At 43.4% G+C, this 18,858-nt stretch overlaps 1 protein-coding gene across 1 annotated transcript in view; it reads left to right on the forward strand.

The window, feature by feature from the left end:
* The first annotated feature begins 305 nt into the window (after positions 1 to 305).
* TRPC3 (transient receptor potential cation channel subfamily C member 3) overlaps positions 306 to 18,858 on the forward strand; it is a 34,365-nt gene continuing 15,812 nt past the window's right edge. Inside the window, exons 1-3 of the mRNA XM_050320534.1 lie at positions 306 to 864; positions 9,084 to 9,855; positions 18,467 to 18,652. Coding sequence (XP_050176491.1) covers positions 641 to 864; positions 9,084 to 9,855; positions 18,467 to 18,652 — 1,182 coding nt within the window. The 5' untranslated portion in view covers positions 306 to 640. The remainder of the gene's footprint in view (positions 865 to 9,083; positions 9,856 to 18,466; positions 18,653 to 18,858) is intronic.

Raw genomic sequence — 18,858 nt, forward strand, 5'->3', positions numbered from 1 at the left:
TTGCAGGGACCCTCCGCGGGCGGGAACATCCTAAGGGCTCCCCTCATCAGCAATGCCAACACCTGGAGCCTGGGCGTGGCGGGAAAAGGATGCGCCTCAGGTTGGCGAGAAGGCGGGGGCGGCTGAGGCGCATTTGTAGCGGTCCGGGGATAACGCGCCTCCCCCTCACGCCCCCCCCGAGCCGTGATGGAGGTGGGCTGGGGGCGTCCCCTCCTCTCCCGAGCGCCCGCTGCGGGAGGCGGCGGTGCCGTCCCCGGCCCCGCTGCCTCCGTGACGATGCTGTCCTAGCGAGGGATGATGACAGGGAGAGGAGGAGCGGGGCAGAGCCGCCGCCACCGCCGCCGGGAGCCCTGTGTCTCGCTCGCCTCCCCGGCACTTCCCGGCTCCCGCTGCCGGGCTGCGCATCGCGCCGCCTTCCCCACGGGCGGCGGGGGCGCAGGGCGGAGGGGCGGCCGCGGCTTTGTGGCGAGAGGCTTGTCCTCTCCAGGTGCTCTGTCCCCCGCCGGGCAGGGCTTGCCTCTTCCTCCTCCTCCTCCTCCTCTGTCTCCCGCCTCCTTCCCCTTCGCACACGCCGCAGGACGAGGCCGGCCGGGAGCGGGAGCAGCCGCCGCCAGCACCGCCGCCTGAGGGGACCCTGACCATGTCGAGCAAGAGCAGGAAGAGCAAGGAGCAGGGGAGAGTGACCTTCCCCCCGCAGCAGGAGGAGGAGGAGGAGGGGGCAGAGGAAGAGGAGCAGCAGCGCCGGCGCCGCGGCTGGAGAGGCGTCAATGGGGGGCCGGAGCCCCCTCCGCCACCCCAAAGGGCTGTCAAAACCCTCCGGGAGCCCTACGGCTACTACCCGCCCCCCCCTTTTGCCAGCACCATGTAAGTGGGGCCCGGGGGGGTGGGTGTTCGGAGGGTGCCGGCCGACAACTTCCCCGGAGTGGGATGCGGCTCCCGGGAAGTTGCGGCGCTCGGGGCCGGGAGGCGCCGCCGACCCCGTCGTCCGGGAGAGGGGCTGGACCGCGCCGTCCGACCGCTGGCGCTCGGCGAAAAGTGCCCTCAGGGCATCGCCCGCTCCCTGCCTGCCCTCGGCGCCCCCGCCCAGCCCCTCGGCTTTGCCTTTGCCCCGTGTGCCGAGGCACAAGAGATTCCATCTCTTTCTTTTCTCCCCTTTCCCCGCTTCCCTCCCCTGGATACAAGTGTAGCCGCCGAGAAATTGCCCGGTTATTGGTTCAGCTGAGGTCTAGCGAACCCATTGCAGCCTTTGGTACTCACAGTGCTAATGCATCCCTTTTATATCTGTGTATTTGTTGTAAGTCTGTGCTGTGGTAAAGCCAGAGTCCCCACGGAAATCTAGGACACCTGTGCAGAAAGTCCTTGGTTCTTGAGATGCATCTTATCCTGTTTGATGTGCTCTTCCAAAATTTAAGTTTATTTACAAAGATGCGGTCGTGTATATATAAATAAATATATATATATATACAAATAAAGATCCTGACTGTGACTAGACTTACTGCAAGACAAGTATATTCAATTTTAGTAGTAGGGATGTTAACTTTCTTTTCCTTGACTTGCAAAATGTAGGTTGTCCATGAATTATTTACTTATTTTTTATAACACACTGCAGTTTAGATAGACTTACATCTGAGGATTACTTAAGTATTTTATGCTTTCAGGACAATATTTAGTTTTTAATTAAATACTTTAATTACCAGATAGCAAACGTGCTGAGTTTTAAGATAAGATATTCAGCATTTATACAGAAGAAGCCTTAATTAAAATCACCCTAGAGACAACTGTAAAGTACAGAAACAATTAGGGTAGAGCATACAAGAGGATAATCACAAATAAAAGTGAATTTTACCATCCCAGTGCGGAAATTCTTCACAAATGCCTTGTGCCCAGCAATCTGGACTTCAAGTGAACTGACCTTTCATGTGCCTTTACCTGTCAGAAAGTTAGCTGTGCTTGAGCTGCTTGTCTAGGCTCCCTTATAGTTGATGGAACGGGAGAGGAAATAGCAGTGGGAAAGGCAGCATAGTCATTCATCTTCCTTCTTGAGGTGCCTGTCTTCATCCACCATAAAAAGAACCTGGAGGATTAGTTTAGACTTGGACACTTTATTTTTAGACAGTTGAAGCTAGCTCAGATGAATTATAAGCTACGAGTTCCTAACCTCGTGGATCCCTAGTGTCCTTCTAGAATGGTTGGCATGTTCCTTTTCTGTAAGAAATGGGTATTGTGCCACCAGGGGATCAAAGTGGAATTCACACAGCTGTAGGTATTTGAGCCTGGAGTGAGCTCCATCTCTTGGAATTCTTGCCTGGTGTGTAACTCTTGTGGTCCTAAGCTGGGAGTCTGTTAGAGCAGTGCTTCAGACGGACTGGCAGAAGGGCTGACATTGATTTATGGAGCAGGAGTGTATTGAACTATTGGGGCACGGAGGTAAAGACCCAGAACTACCATTTTCCCTGTGATGTGCCTGTGGTTATCCTCGGCATGGCAGTGGGATTTTTCTCCTGGGGTAACATTTTCTGTTTGGTGCTAATGCCTAAAATCAGAGGGTATGCTAATGAAATAAAAATGAGTTTATTTCTGAGTATCAGCTGGCTCAAAATGCACTCATATTGGCACACAGAAGACTTCAGTGTGCACAAGGAGAGTGTGAGAATCCTTGGCTAGAAGAATTTGTAGTCTAAATATTCAGTACAGGGTGCGAGGGGAAAGGGGCAGGAAGATGTGAAGTAGTTTGCACAGGAAGACGGACTTGGTTGGTGTTTGAAATGTCTTCCTTCTGGAAGCTGCAACCTGTGCAAGGTACCTGTCAGTGCACAACTGGCTCCCTCCTGTGCCAAATATTGCTGGAAAAAAGTAATTAACCTCAGATTCCCACGAAGATTGCAGACTGGATGTAAGACTTGTTTCCTTATTTCACAAGGTACTGTATGTCCCAGTGGGAAAAAAAAAAAAGGTGGATGAAACCTGTAAATGAAATGTTGTAGGCATTGGATGCCTGCTTCTCTGAGTATCCCTGAAAATCACAGCAGAGTTTTGTGACTGGAACAACAGAACACAAATAAAGGACTGAGTTCCAAAGGAGCTTTCAAGTTCTTTGTTGCTGCAGCCCTGTTAACTTGGTTCTTTCCTGGTGAGATATTTTCCTTGCTCTCTGTGTATATAGATGCCCTCCTGTCATCAAGGTCTAGTCCTGTTTTCCCACAGGAATTCAGATGGATGGTATTTTCCCTTAAGGATTTAGTGAAGAGTAATGATAGGAAAAAGCTCTGCATAGTTTGTGGGGCGGGAGGGGATGGAACGAGCTAAGTGTGTGTACACCTCCTCCTGATATCTCACTGTATTTTGTTCCATTTTTTTTTTTTTGACTAATTCTTTCCATTTTGGAGTCAGAACTTCTGTGAGCTGACACGAGGGCATTTTGGATGATGGATTGTGTCGTTTCAGACCAGTGGGAGAGTACAGACCTCAGTCAGATCTTGCAGCTGGCCTGATTTATGTTCTGCCGTTCAGCTCAATTCACCTCCCTCTTCTGGAAAGCCCAGGCAGTGGCTCACAGAAGGGAGAAGGGACCTCTCGTTTAATGCGTTTTGGGTTTGCTGCAGGGACTCCCAAATGGTGTGGAACGTGTGCAAGCTTCCACGCAAACAGATATGAAGGTGACACCGTTTTTACTGGTGAAAAAACAAGTTTAACCAGCGGCCTCTTCTGGCACAGGGCTGTAGCAGAGCTTGGAGGGATGGGAAAGCCTTTGTTTGGGAGAGGGAATGAGGCTGGGGGATTGTCCCTCCAGCACTGCCTGTGGCCCTGCACACTGAGCAAGGAGCTGCTTCCTCACATGGAACAGCACAATCTTTTCCTGGGATAGCAACAAGATGTTTGAGGTCACTGAGTTGAAGAGATCTCGGGCGTCAGGAGCTACAGCGCTGCTCTTACGGATGTGCATGTCTGAGCACTCACTTTTTAGGGCAATTATCGTCTTTAATTTTAAAACTGGAGCCGTAGAGGTTACTTTTAGCAGAACGAGAGGCACAATTCTCGTCTCCTCTGTGGCTGACTCTGGTGGTGCTGCTTTTAAGCGCTGTGGGCATGATGGACTTATCTGATCTGTCTGTAATCACTGGACTGCATTGCCTTTTCAGGGCTAGAATAGAATCAGGATCACTAATGTACTGTAGTTCAGCAGTGGGGTAAACTGCTGGTAAATTGTTGATGCCATCTTTTGTTGCATTTAATAGTTCAGGGAGAATAACAGCCTGTTCTTCAGCACAAATGTTGGAAAATTGCTGTATGGATCTGAGAAGGCCCAGAATGAACCCTCCTCTTTCTCCAGCTACTCTTCTTTTCTTTTAAAATTGCTTGTGTGGTTTGCAGTGTTCAAAGAATAGACACAGAAACAAGTTCATAAATCTTCTGGATTGCTGTAGATGAGAGAATGAGCAGGATAAGGAGTAAGGAATTCTTGTGTCATTTATTTGTCCCACTTTTCTGTTCTGCTGCGGTCCTAGGAGTTGGAACATGAAAAGGGTAGGTAGGGAACAGAGAAGGATTCTGTCATTGAAACAGCCCATGGAAGATCATAATTTTCCCAGCCTTTTTCAGTGGCTGTGTTGCTCAAATATCTTGCCCTGTATATGGGCAATGATATGATGAATAAAGTCAAATAAATGTGATTTGCTCAAAGCACAAGAGGCGAGTGGGCACTGCTTGTTTGGTGGAAAATTTGTTAAAGTGATTTTTTATGAAAATATTTAAGGTAAACAGAAACATGGTATAATGTAGGATGGTTCTTTGTGTCTTATTATTTACCTGGTATGTAATGAACCAGCTGGTTGGTCAGAGTGCTCTATCTGAGAGCTTGTGGCACTTATCATTAAAGTAAAAGTCTTGAAAAGTGATATGATCTTTTAGGGAATAAATCCAAGTAAAACACACCCAGATGTGGTGAAACAGGTGTACGTCACTTAACATGACTCCAATTCCATCCTTCTTTATCTCTACTGAGTAATTAAAATAAAATAACTAGGCAGTTTTTGTGGGGTTCTGGCTGTGCATTCTACAGATTGTTTGTTTATTTGTTTTTGTTTGGTTGGTTTTTGTGTGTGTGTTTTTTCAACTATTTGGAACAGCTGGGAAGAGAAGGATCATGATTTCCATCTCTCCTTCCTTCCTTTAATGTCACTTGTCAGCTCCTTACAGAAGACAGGGTTGAGAATGTGAACTTTAAAGGCTTTGGAAATAGAACACAAGTAACTAATGCACACTTAGTTCTATTTTAATCATATTTTTAAGCCAGTCTAATGATATTTAGAGACCCAACTGGAGATTCTGTTGGGTTGATTATTTCAGTTGGCAAATATTACATATGAAATGCGCTGAAAAGGGTTAAACACTTAAACCGAAAATTTTAAGTATTTTCTTAATGCTTTGGCATGGCTTAAAAATATTAGATGAAAGAGAGGAAAGCAGAAAATGGAGTAGGAGGCCTTTTACCTGATGATTCTTGCATATAATACTCTGACCTGAGCTGTGCTGGCTTTGAGGTCTTTGCATTTGCTGAGGGAAAAGTGGGAGAAGAGAAGAGAGAGGTGTGGATGAACCTGAAAGCCTTCTGGCTCTGTGGTGCTGTACAAGATTTTTTGCCTTTTTTTTTGGGGGGGGGATGTCTTGACAATATTTAGTCATCGAAATACCAAGTGACGTTCATCTTGATTTTGAGAAGCTATTGCAGTCACTTCAAATATATCATTTCTGTCACAAGATTTATAGTTCAGGATATCTTTCTTATTGGGAAGATACTCCAATACAACACTTTTGAAAGGATATATCTCTCTGCATGGAAGGCAGATGAATCTCCTCAGTCTGACAGTGGGTTTTGAAAGAGAGGTAGATAAAATGAAAATAAATGTCGTATTTCCAAACATGCTGAAAAATTAAACACAATATATAGGGGGAAATCTATTGTTATGTATTTCATGAAAGATAAATGAGATTCAGAGTGGCAGTTTAGAGTTTTAAATCAAGAAGTGAGCATGAGTCGATTTGTCTCTTTTTACATTTTTAATTTTTTGCTTCATAACATCGCAGTAAACAACTACATTTCTGTTCCTGTAAGGTTTTGGATGTGGAGGAAGAATAGAAATGTAACAGCATAGCAGGCAATAGGATCTTATTTAAAAGGAAACTATGAGAAAAAAAGAGATTTTACTTCAGACTTGGTTGGGGAATAAGGTAATAGCACAGTGTGGCTGTTCACCATCTAGACTCAAATCTTTCTCTGAGTACTCCTAAACTGCAAATATGCCTGAGCTTTAAGACATTAAATCAATTCTATGTTCAGGAGTCAAAAATCCTCTCTGTCATGCTGCTTTTTTCAGATTTAAAGAAAGCAGTACAGGAGGGAAAGGAAAAAAAAAAAAAAAAAAGAGGATCTTGTCATATCTGCCAAAGCAGTTTTGCCACATATTTCAAAAAGTAAATAGCAGTTAGCATTGCTCGTACTGCAGTGCCACTCAGGCCATTTCAGGTAGTCCAGAAATACCAACCACAGCTGAAAATGTGAAAAATCAAATGCTTCATCTCAGGGGAGACCTGCCCTTGGTGATGAGCATCACAATCTCTTCACTTGGTGTGCAGTGGAGCTGCCCATTTGTTTAACTAGGTTTTAGGGATATTTGTAGCTGTGATAAAGTGATTAAGATTTTACATTTTGCTGAATTTATTGCAGCTGATGCAGATAGCTGGAAGGTCAGAGATATTCTCCCAACCTGAATGGAATTAGTTATGCCCAATGAAAACTCTTAGGGCTGACACTGCTGCATCCAGTGATGTCAAGGGTTGTATTTTGGGTGACATCACACCCACAAAAACCAACCCCCAGCAGCATTTAGGAGGCTGTTCCTCTGGCTGTGGGTATGAAGTCATCAGGATATTTAGCTTTTGCAGCTGCCCATGCAGGTTCCACTCTGCCCACTTGAGTGGGTGATCTCTGTGTGCCCAAAGGGGCACGTGGCATTTTTCCCTTGGTTCTGACAGGGTTTGCTTGCAAAGGGCAGTTGCAATATTTTGGTTTGCCCTCAGCATTCACTACACGGACCCACATCTCTTCTCATGCACTGAGGGTAGAAGGATTAATTTCCTCTTCGGTTTTGCTGTCTGGCCTTTTACTCCTGTATCTGAGTTTTTCACCAGAGTGAATAAATTAATTTTCACAATGCTCCTGCAAAATAGAAGCCAACTGTTCTTTCTCATCTTCAGAAAAACAGAGGCACGTGGGACTTCAGGGCCAAATTTGGAATGATAAGGCCTGTTTGTCTCTACGTAGCATATACATATATATATATAGTTATGTATGTTCAAAGCACACCCTCCTTTAACTCTTACATTGTTTATCAGCTGTACTTGGTGTCCCTGTGCCCATCAGTTCATCTCAAGTGATCCCTCTCCCTGGATAGGGATCCGTATCAGTGGATTAGCTGATAGCAGATGGAGGCTGTCTTTCTCACTATTGACCTGCACTGGAAAGCAGAGGGAGGTTGCTGATGGGTTTCACATTTGTTTGCAGATGGTGGTGAAGGGGAGGTTACAGTATCCTGAGCACCTTTCCAGGCCTTTGGCCTCTGCTCTGGCAGGTGTAAATGCTTCTGTTCTTCCCCCAGCTGTTACCTCTTTAGCCTGATCCCATCTATTCTGTTGTTTCAGACCTTGCCAGGCAGTTGTTTCCTGTTGTTGTTTTCTCCAGTTGGGCAGCGTCTGCTCCTCAACCTCTCATCCTTAAGCCCATTTTCTTTGTAATTCCTGTCTGATCTCACTGCTCTGAACCTCCTACCCCGCCTCTAGCTTCCTTACCTACCTAGATCCAGCTCAGCATCCCCATCTGCCTGTTCTCTCAGCCCTGTTTGCTCCCCACTGCTCTCAGCCAGTACCTTCCCTGCTTCATAGTTCCAGTGTCTGTGTTTTCCAAATTAGCTTGCTCACCCTTTCATTTCTTCTGTTCCCCTTCTCTTTTCTCTTTCCTTTGCACCCATTTTTGCAGAGTGTTCACAGGCTCCCTGGTTCTCAGTGTCATTTCCTAAACATCTCACTTACCTGCACTCAGGTTTTCTCTCTTCAGTGCAGCCTGTTGTCCCAATTTTCATTTTCATTCATTAGCTCTTTGACTTTCCCATTTTTCTTGATTATATTGCAAGAATGCATGGGAACTTACTAACTAATAGATAAATACATATATACATAAATATATACAATATATACGTATTATATATACATATAAATAATATAAATATAAATAATATAAATACATACATACACACACTCATTACATGATTTTAGCTGTCTTCTTTCTCTCATCTCCTGGAACAGTAGATGTAGAACCAGGATGAGCAAAATCCACAGCCTTGCAGGAGTCCCAAGTGGAGTGAGAGCTGCTCCCAGTCTATACTGGATGACTCCTGGTGTCTGGAATCTGGGAGCAGCTAGTTAGAAAGTCTGCTGAATGTGTATGTACTGCTGTTTTTCAAAGGCTTGTAATTTGGTCAAATTGACTTGGGAGTAGAAGCTTCCAGGTTTAATGTTTCTAGGAGTAACAGTAGGTGTGAGAATCAGCTTCATTATGTGTTGCTTGGCAAAACATCACGAAGAAAATGTGTTTTCACCTCCCTTTTGTGTGATCTACAATATAGTAAGCACAAATGTTGCCTTACTTTTACCATCAGCTTGAATGCTTGTGATGGATGGTTTTTAATGACTACTGGAAGTAGTGTAGTGGATGTGTTTTCATTTTACACAAGCACTAAGTGAGTTGAGAGGGGTTTCTGAAGAGAAGTGATGTCTTATATAAAATAAAATACATTAATAAATTTTGACCATGCTGGGAAAACACAAACAACCCATGGCACTGAACCTGCAGGTTGCAGACAAGCAAGAATGAAGGCAGAGTGATCACAGTACAGGACACGGGTTGTCAATAGATGGGCAAATGACAAGGGCCAAAATGACTTATCACTGTTTTAGCCACAGGCGAAGTGGAAACTGCAAATAACCAACACAGTGAATTTCTGCTACTTTTTGGTTTGTTTTTTCATTAGGTACCTCGAGGAAAGTCCATCCCTGAGACGCATGACCATGATGAGGGAGAAGGGAAGGCGCCAGGCCATCCGAGGCCCGGCCTTCATGTTCAACAACAGGGGCACCAGCCTGACGGCCGAGGAGGAGCGTTTCCTGGATGCGGCCGAGTACGGGAACATCCCCGTGGTGCGCAAAATGCTGGAGGAGTCCAAAACCCTCAACGTCAACTGTGTGGACTACATGGGCCAAAACGCCTTGCAGCTCGCTGTGGGGAACGAACATTTGGAGGTGACAGAGCTGCTGTTAAAAAAAGAGAACTTGGCACGGATTGGAGATGCCCTGCTGCTCGCCATCAGCAAGGGCTACATCAGGATAGTGGAGGCGATCCTGAATCATCCTGGGTTTTCAGTAAACAAGCGGCTGACTCTGAGCCCTTGCGAGCAGGAGCTCCAGGATGATGATTTTTATTCCTACGATGAAGACGGGACCCGCTTCTCTCCGGACATCACTCCCATCATTTTAGCTGCCCACTGCCAAAAATACGAAGTCGTGCACATGCTGCTGATGAAAGGAGCGAGGATAGAAAGACCTCATGATTATTTCTGCAAATGCAATGACTGCACAGAGAAGCAAAAACACGATTCTTTCAGCCACTCTAGGTCGAGAATAAATGCGTACAAAGGACTGGCGAGCCCGGCTTATCTGTCCCTCTCCAGTGAAGATCCAGTACTCACTGCTCTAGAACTCAGCAATGAACTTGCCAAGTTGGCCAACATCGAAAAAGAATTCAAGGTAATGGTGGTCTTGTGTTTCTCTGTCTTTATTATTATTATTGTTTGTTATTATTGCTGCTACTTCGTACTGTCCTTGGATGCTGAAATTATTTCCCGTGTCTTTACGTGTTCAATTACAAATTCTTACATGTTATTTATTGTGTCTTTTTTTCTTGATTTTGAGTTTTCAATACGTAAGCCTTTAATAAGAATTCTTAACAAAACAAAATTGCTTTTGCACCTCCTGTGTACGGAGAAAATTGGGAACTGGAAAAAGTGTGTGTTCTGATAACCTTGCAGCAGATGGCAAACAATTTTGGTTGCAGTAGCAGACAAGGATTGGTTTTAGTTAGAAATTCTGAGTGAAGTAACTGCAAAAAGCAGGGATATTACGCTTTTCTCGAGCATCTGTAGCATTCACCTTATTCCTTCTTTTCATTTTGTACTATTTGTGCCTGATGTCTCCAAATTAAGATACAGAAAGTGGATATTATTTTGTGACACACCTTTCAGAAATGCCACTTGTTCAAAACCAGCTGCTAAGCTGATCACAGATACAGGTCCTGTTGCCTGATTTTGAACTGTATCTGCTTTTGCCTTTCAGTGCTTCTCCATCAGACAATTAATGCCTTAGTTAACTGTTGTTCAGTGCTTTTCTTAATGATTTTTGCAGTTCTGTTGGGATACCCTGTTGGGATACCCTGAAAACAGTAACACCCACCTCCTCTATTGCCTGCCCTCCTCTTGAACCAACAAAATACTACCAAAACATCCAACCCTGGTAGATTGTGCTATAAGAAAAGCACAGCTTAGGGGATGACAGATTGTTGATATCAACAGCATTGCCTCTAGTTTTAATAACGAGTTTATTGGGGTTTTGCAAGGTCAGTGTTGGGCACCACTTGTTTGTTTAGTACCTTCAAAAACAATCTGAGAGAGACAAAAATACCAATAACCTTTCCAAACAACAGCAAACACTGTTATCACTGAGGAGTACTCAGAAGGAATGTACAACAACCTGGAGAAAAACAGGCAGAGATTCATCAAGTGAACTCTGCCAGAAGAGGGAGAAACCATTTTAGACTCCTGAGAAAGAATAGCTCCAGATCTAGCTAAGTGAGTTCAAATATAATTTAAAAATAAAGTTCTCAGGGGTGAGAAGAATTCATGTATTATACCACGCACTAATAAAGTGTAAAATTCAGCTTAAACCTTTCCTTCCTTTGCTGAAGGAACCCACTCATACCATGCTGTGTATTGTGTAATCTGGCACATTAATTACTTCCTCTATGTATTTATTCAGGGATATAGGAAAAATGCTGTGGTTTTTTTTGGTTTTTTTGTGTTCCCTCTACTGAAAAGGTACTGAAATCTGGGCAAGCTCTTTGTGAAGAAAAACCTGAAGAATGAGAGGATTTCCTCATGTGCACAGAAGCCTGTCAGCTTGTGTGCTGCACACAATGAATTAGTTATGTGCCTCATTTAGAGAGCGTTCTAGAGGGTTAAATCTCTGATGTGTTTAATTTAGCCTGTTTGTCACTGATTCCTTTTCAACTGGGCCAACAACCTGAGAGCCACAGGGGCTCCAGAATCCTGTGCCCAAGATGGAGATTTATGGGTTTTCTGAAAAATTAGGGTTGTGGATAAATGTTGAAAAATTGGGTGGTTGTGGATACAAACCTTTTTTTATTTGTTTGTTTGTTTTTTCCCCTTTTTCTCCTGTATTTTCCTAAGAGAAAACTTTTCTTCTGGGTTGGCTCCTCAGAAACTCTACCATCCATCTTCATCTTTGTGCTGCTGCATACGAATTTGGTTATTATACCTGTGCTCACTTAGGGATTCATCATAAGAGTTATACAACTTCTCAAAAACCCAAAATACCACCTCTCTCACCAAAACCTAAATTCAGCCAGGCTGCATCATGCTTTTCTTAGGTGAGGATGCAGATGATTAGAACTGCATAGAAAAATTTCAATAAGAATAGAAATTCATGGGAGGCTCCCATATTATAAGTACTAATACCGTGAATAAAAGTTGCATCAAAAAAATTAATTAACTTGCATTTTTGGAGGAGAAAAAGCAACATTTTTTGATTGGGCTTCTCATTTCAAACCAGAACTTAAAAAAATTGCCTCACTTTTTAAAATGTTAATTCCCTGATATTTTGGGATGCCTAAAACCCCAAGAAATTCACAATTCTCACAGTTTCCAGTATTTCTGGATAGCACTTAGATGGCCGCTAACCTTGCCAGGTGTATAAGGCAATTCAGTTTAGGCACCTACAGTAGAGATTGTTCCTGGCTCCTTGCTAGTGTGGAAATTCCAGCTTTTCATCAACATCCAAACATTCCAGTGAAATAATTACTCTCCTCATTGACGTCACGTCTCTCTCTTTTTATTCCCCTTCTGACTCTTATGCATTTCAGGGCAGTTTTTTCTGTTTCTACCAAGCCTGGGAGGAGAGCTGACTGTTTTCCTGGGGTCCCATTTAAAGGGACTTTTGATAATATTCATAATTTATTCTTAATATCTATGGGCCATTAAGGCCCACAAAGTTTCCTGTGCATGCTCCACTTCCAGGACTTGGGGCATTCATACCAAAAATACTGTTCTAGGTGCTTTTCCCACAGAGAAAGAATATGGGTTGAACCTGCTTAAAAACACCTGAGGGCCAAGTTTGCTGGTAAATGCTTGTTAAATTGAACCTTGTGTCTTTTGCACATGCAAGGTCCAGCCTGCCTCTGTTGCTTATGATTTATACTAACAAATTCTAATGCACAAACTGGGGTTTGCACAAGAGTATTAGAAATGTGGGAAGGTGGCTTAGAACATCCATTCATGACAGTCAGCTCCCTATGAATGTTAAAGAAAACCTGATTAATTACATTGATTTTGTTTTGTTTCTTTCATTTTCCCTTCAGAAGAAAGGAGAAAGGATTCAAAGAAACCAGTGAACACTCATTTTTCTTGAGAGATACAAGACACGTAGCCAAAAATAAGGGACTGAAAATGAGTAACAATAGATGAGGAAACTGAAGCCCTAAAGACCACTGCACTCTACTTCTTCCATCTTCAATCCTCCTTACTTCCTACTCCTTTGTAAAATCCTTGTTCCAAGCTGCTGTTGGTCCTTTTGCTCTTCTCCATCTATTTTATTTGTTTAGTTTCTTCTTGACCCTTTTACTCCTTTTCGTTCTTTGCATCCATTTGTCTTCTTCCCTTACTTTCTTTTATTCCGTTCCCTCTCTGCATTTTCCTTTTTCTTGCCTCCCTTCTAAGTGCTCACCTGATTTTCTGCTACAGAATTAGAAAGCAAGCAAAGTTGTTGATTAAATTCTATGTCCGAGATGCACAACCAGAATTCGGCTTCGCTCATTCACCGATTCTGATATTTATAAGGGCTTTTATTACCAATGTGTTACTGCAAAGGGATGGGAGAATTCCTAGCAGTCACAACAGCTGATGGAACTTTCCTTTGGAGTCATCATAGGAAAAAAAGGACAAGGTAGCTAAAAAGCTACAAGATAATCTCTTTTTACAGTTTTCAGCTAAATACCATCCTGTGTAAGCAAGCTCGATTCTCCCAGCTGGAACTGCTCTAGCAAGGATCAAAAAGATCATAATCCTGCTCTATATAGGATAAATCCCTGTTCCCAGTTTTGCTAAAAGCTCCTACTGGAACCAAGGGAAGATGTGGACGTGCATCCAAAAGCGGAATCTGTCCCTGTTCCAAGTGAATTTACATAGTGTTGTCTCAGCTGGACTAACAAAGAATGTTCAAGCCTGATCTACGTTTAGGTCCAGCTTGTGGAAGGGCAGGGCCCAGCTCCGTAATCAGTAGTGCAATTATGTGCTTGATTTGCATATACAGTTGTGTGTGCAAACCTGAGTATATACATGATCTCAGAGTGGCCATTTAATCCATAAGATATTTAATGACATGAATTTATGATTGCATAGTGTGTGTGTGAACTAATTATGTGGTTGTGAGTACTTGTGAAACGTGGTGCTTAGAGGAACATAACAGAAAACATCTCTCCATCTCACACCTGACTCTCTGGGGTTGCTCAGTGTACAATTTCTTTGGAATAGCTTAAAAAAGCTGCAGGCTTTCTGTTCGTCTGCTTCGTTCTTTGCACACACTGATGTGCTCTTTGCAAAAATTGTAGATGAATTCGGGAGGCGGTTTCTGATGTTAAGGAGTGAGAACAGAACAGGCAGAGTTGGGCAGGCTGAGATCCAAACGTTGATGTGGGCCAGAGTCCTCCAAAATTTCTTGTGAGACACAACTCTGCAATCATCAATTGTCCCTTATATGTACCAATATCACACACAGTGTCTGTGAATGTAGGCTCATATTTCTGAGGTTACAAAGATCTTTGTGTAACTGTTAATTTTATTTCTTTTTTTTTTTTTTTGAGAGATAACATTTAAGATGCTATAACTAGTAAAACCAACTGAGTTAGGCTGTGAACTACCTGGAGAAGCTCTTTGTTGATTAAGGAATCAGAGTATTATGATGGAAAACAGGCCAAGAGCCCTGCTGTATAATATCACTGCCTACTCTGTTTGGTGTCCTCCTGAAGATCAGCTTCACGTCACCAAGCTGTCAACTTGCACAGGTCCTCTCACCTCCACACAGGGAGTTCTTGTAGCCTTGTTTAGGACATGGAAGAGGTGAGTGATCTGGTGGCTGCATTTGTATGTCCTCAAGAGTAAACAGAGGTGGATATTTATGACTGAGACCACAGATTCAGGTTTCTGGTGTTCACACAACACCCTGCAGGTAGAAGATGGTTTAAGAACGGGATCCCACGGTCACAATGTGGGTAGTGTTTGTCTGTTTAATTCTGTAAAGCAATCAGATAGACTGGGATAAATTTGATTTGCTAATACATAAGTAAGTCAAGACCTGGAGAGGGAAACCTGACAAGTTTTCCTAACCTAAGATTCAAAGCTGGAGTCGGATATCTTTAATCTTATCTGGCAATAAGTATAACTTTTGTAAGCAAGTGGCCTATCCACCTATCAAAGAAACATGTAGGACTGTTAGTCAGTAGAAATGTGGGTAACTTGTAGGCAAATAGTCCATGCAAAGCAGTCTGTCCTTTTGGAACCAGCAGGGCTATTCCAGACTGGATGGGTGTATTTTTTGGGATGCCGGTTCAACACGGTGTGAGCTGGGAGAGCAGAAGCTTCGCACCCTGTGCCAGGATCAGTCAGGAGCTCTGACACACTTGAGGGGATGAGTCTCCATCCATGAGGGAACAGCAAAATGAAACCATCTGTAGTCTATTGAATTAACAGTCTTCATAAGATACTACTGCAATTTCAGTTTGCCCCCCTTTTGTCATTTGCAGGCAAGGTTTCCCAGTTGTAATTGCAAGTGAAAATGTGTTCTTGCTTGGTCTGTGCTAACTGATAAAAGTAACTTCTCAGTCATATACCTTTTGGCACTACATTTGTGTTTTTTTAAGGAAAAAGAGTTAAATAGTAAAGAAAAAGGAGTGAACCTTTAGCAAGAGCAGCTATTGTAATTTCCTAACTATCAGAAACCCACTATTTCTATTTCTTCACATTTAGCAAAGGATTGAGGAAAACCTTTGTAAATGAAGCCTCTCTCTGCAACTGGACAGCCCACTTCCATTCATACAAGAACAAAATTTGGTTATAAAGCACTTGAATAATACAAAACCATCTAAACTAAACTGTATTAAACCTTAATGAGACGCCACCTTGAAATATAGGGTAGATAGAAATAATACCAAAAGAAGCAGTTTTTTTCTTTTCAAGTAAAATGTGCCTGCAAAGTCAGGCAGAAAGAATGTATTTTCTCTTTTAGCCATATTGAACTACTGCTGGAATCAGTGAAATTAGTGTACCTTCCCATGCACTGCAAACAGTGCATTTACAGCTACTTTATAGTGTTGAAGAAAATTTGATTACTGGTTTTATTCCTGTTGAATTCATGTTAAGCTGCATCTGGTGATTAGTCTGGTTTTTGCTCAGCCATCTCTGTAAACACCTGCCTTCAGCTGTAGTGAAATGCATGAGCAACAATTTCTTGCTTGAAATTGGAAGTATTTAAGGAAGAGAGTGTTCAAGCTCTCACAGATCCATAATAATACAGTTGTAAAAACAATATAAAGAGTTTTAAGAACACAGGACTTCAGTCAACTGAAGGCTTGGTATTGGTTTTGGCTTTACTAGATTGTCTGTAGTCACTCCTTTGTCTTGGCTGAAGAAAATCCCCATCTTCTTTTTACATTGTCTTACCTCTTTGTGCTTGGCTTAACATCCTCTCTAACTTGAATTCTAGCAGTTCATATGTACAGTTTTTGGCCTCTGTGATGAAACTCTTCCTTGACTAGACTGTCAAGAAAGACTGTTCCTCTTTTATCTTTTATTATTTTATGACTGCTGCTGTTCCAGCCACCATCCCAGAGTCTTCCTTTGCACGTATGTTAATCTCTGTAGGATCCCATCCCTGAGTTTAATCATGCATCCCAGTATTATTTTTATAATTGGCTCATCTGTACTGTTCTCCTTGGTTAACAAAAACAAATCTAAAATAACCTTGCATCCTGTTGGTTCAGTGACAACTGAATTTATTTGTCCTCTGAGACCAAAGGAAATAACTGGCTCCTCTTTAGGTCTATGATTAGGACTGGTTGTTTGCAAATCTGTAGTTGAGATGTTTGTCTTATGCAATAACACAACTCCTAGTAGTATTTGTTTGTCTCCAGTAGTGTTTCATTTTGATTCATACCTGAATCTGACCTATGGGATCGATGGCTGATTCCTGCAGTTATTCTATGCAGTCTCTTTTCCCATCATTTCCCAAATAATTTGAAACTACTGAGAGCACATCAGTTTCTCTGTCCCATTATCTAGATTCTAAGTTGAGAATTTAGCAAAACTAGCAGTAGAAGGAAGTGAAATTACTTAGGAAAGGAGGAAAAAGTGAGGGTTTCAGGAAAAAATTGAGATTAAATGAGAAAATTATGAACGTGGCAGCAATAAGGAAGCATTTTTTAGAAGACAGGTACCTCGAAGGGAAAATCTATACCCTCAAAAAGTAATTTTAAAAAGGCAGTGTCTGGAAATGAACAGTAAACACACACAAATGAATAAACAGAGGACTCAAACTAGTGTTTTGATGGCCTAATGGGGAAAGAAAAAGAGAGAAGAAAAGCTGTGGAGTCATTGAGAAAGAAGGCTGTGCTGTTTCCAGCTGGGCACTGAAGCACTTGATACAACAAGGTAAAATTGGCAGGTGCAGTCAAGTTTCCTTCTCCAGCTCACGTGAGGAAATCAGAGGGTGCCTCTCAAAACCTGGAAGCTCTGGAACTCCATCTGAGAGGACCTGGACACAAAAACGAAGACCAAGGTTTGTGCTGAAGCAGAGATCAGATGAGAGCTTATAGGTGATGTCACAGAGATGGTGGGAGCCATGTACAAATATAAACCTAAGTGCAAGTAAAGATTCAGACTAGCCTTACAGAACTACCTCAAAATTTTGAAATGGAGCCACAGATGTTGTGTCAGAAGAGGGAGGGGATGAGAAAGAAGCAAATTTTTGCGGTGTTGCCGTGCAGGAGCAACTGAGGAGTTTAAAGGTAGCACCTCAAGGATAAGACTTTGTTGAGTGCTGAAAAGACTCTGAATTGGTGGAGGGAGATGTTTTTAACAACAGAAAGCAAGTGTTGGCTTCATACACTTTCAGAGGAGCTGCTGATTCCAGCAGTAATGGAAGGAAAAGCTGATGGAGGGAGAGAAATCATGATGGGGATTAAAGAAATAGGCATAAAAGGAATGGTTCGTGTGAGAGGTATACACAGGGAAGTGAAGGGGAGGAAGGGCAAGGTGGACAGAGCTCTTAGATAAAAGGGTTGAGGTTTTCAGAAATGTCTCTGTAGTTCCAGCAGTGTTGTCACTGCAAAAGTTGTCTCTTAGAGAATGACCGAGGAGCCTGATATCTTTGAACTGTCCTTTGAAGAAGCTGCTTTCTGTACTGCCTAAAGAGGAACCTGGGGTATTTTGCCCACAATATTGGTGTCCAAATTTGTGCCACAGCCGTTTCATGCAGTTACTTTGTAACCCACAGTACACACTGTTGGATGTGAGCCATTCCAAGGGTAAGTGGGAAGCAGAGAGGGGAGGGGGGAAAGGGGAAATGAATCCAGGACACATCAGAGTAAAGAGTAAGCAGCTATTTCAGCAGTGTAGAAAGAGCTGAAACGTTATTCATAGCCTGGGAGGCAACACTGCAAGAATGATTTCATTAGTTGTCTGCAAAATTTTTGCAAGGTTACTTTCGAGGTTACGTTTTCAAGCAAGTCCTGGTTTTGTCTGTAATACTTACTTGCCCATTCAGCTTCCCCTTGTTGCCCACCCAGCTCATTTTATTACTCTGTTGTGTCACGTTCCCGTGCTCTGTTAAACGGCTGCCACCATCTGCTGTTCCAGCGTCCACCTCGTGTCACCCGACGATTGATTCTGCCGCGCAGAAATTCTGTGAGACGCTGCCCAAGTCAAACCCTGTCAATTTTTAGTGACTTGCAGGGGTTCTTCTTCCCTCTCCACTGGCTCCTGAGTGTGTGTCGTCCTCTGTCCCCCTCCCGTTTCAGAACGACTACCGCAAGCTGTCCATGCAGTGCAAGGACTTCGTGGTCGGCGTCCTCGACCTGTGCCGCGACTCGGAGGAAGTGGAGGCCATTCTGAACGGGGACTTGAGCTCGGAGCCGGTGGAAGCGCAGCGGCACAGAGCCTCCCTGAGCCGCGTCAAGCTGGCCATCAAGTACGAGGTCAAAAAGGTAAATTGAGGGAGAAGGGGCCACCTCATCGCTCCGCGGGTGCTGCCAACCCCTGGTCGGGTCGCTGCCGACACAGGGCGGGTGCAATCAAGGCTCTCACAAGGGGGCTGTTGCGAAGGAGTTGGGTTTAATCTACTTCCCACAGCTGAGAAGTGGCAGGAGGTTTCAGTGACACAGGCAAGGCTGTGACAGTTGGTCAGATCCTT

Source organism: Myiozetetes cayanensis, unplaced genomic scaffold (assembly GCF_022539395.1).
Source record: "Myiozetetes cayanensis isolate MyiCay16 unplaced genomic scaffold, myiCay2020 scf24, whole genome shotgun sequence".
NCBI lineage: Eukaryota > Metazoa > Chordata > Aves > Passeriformes > Tyrannidae > Myiozetetes > Myiozetetes cayanensis.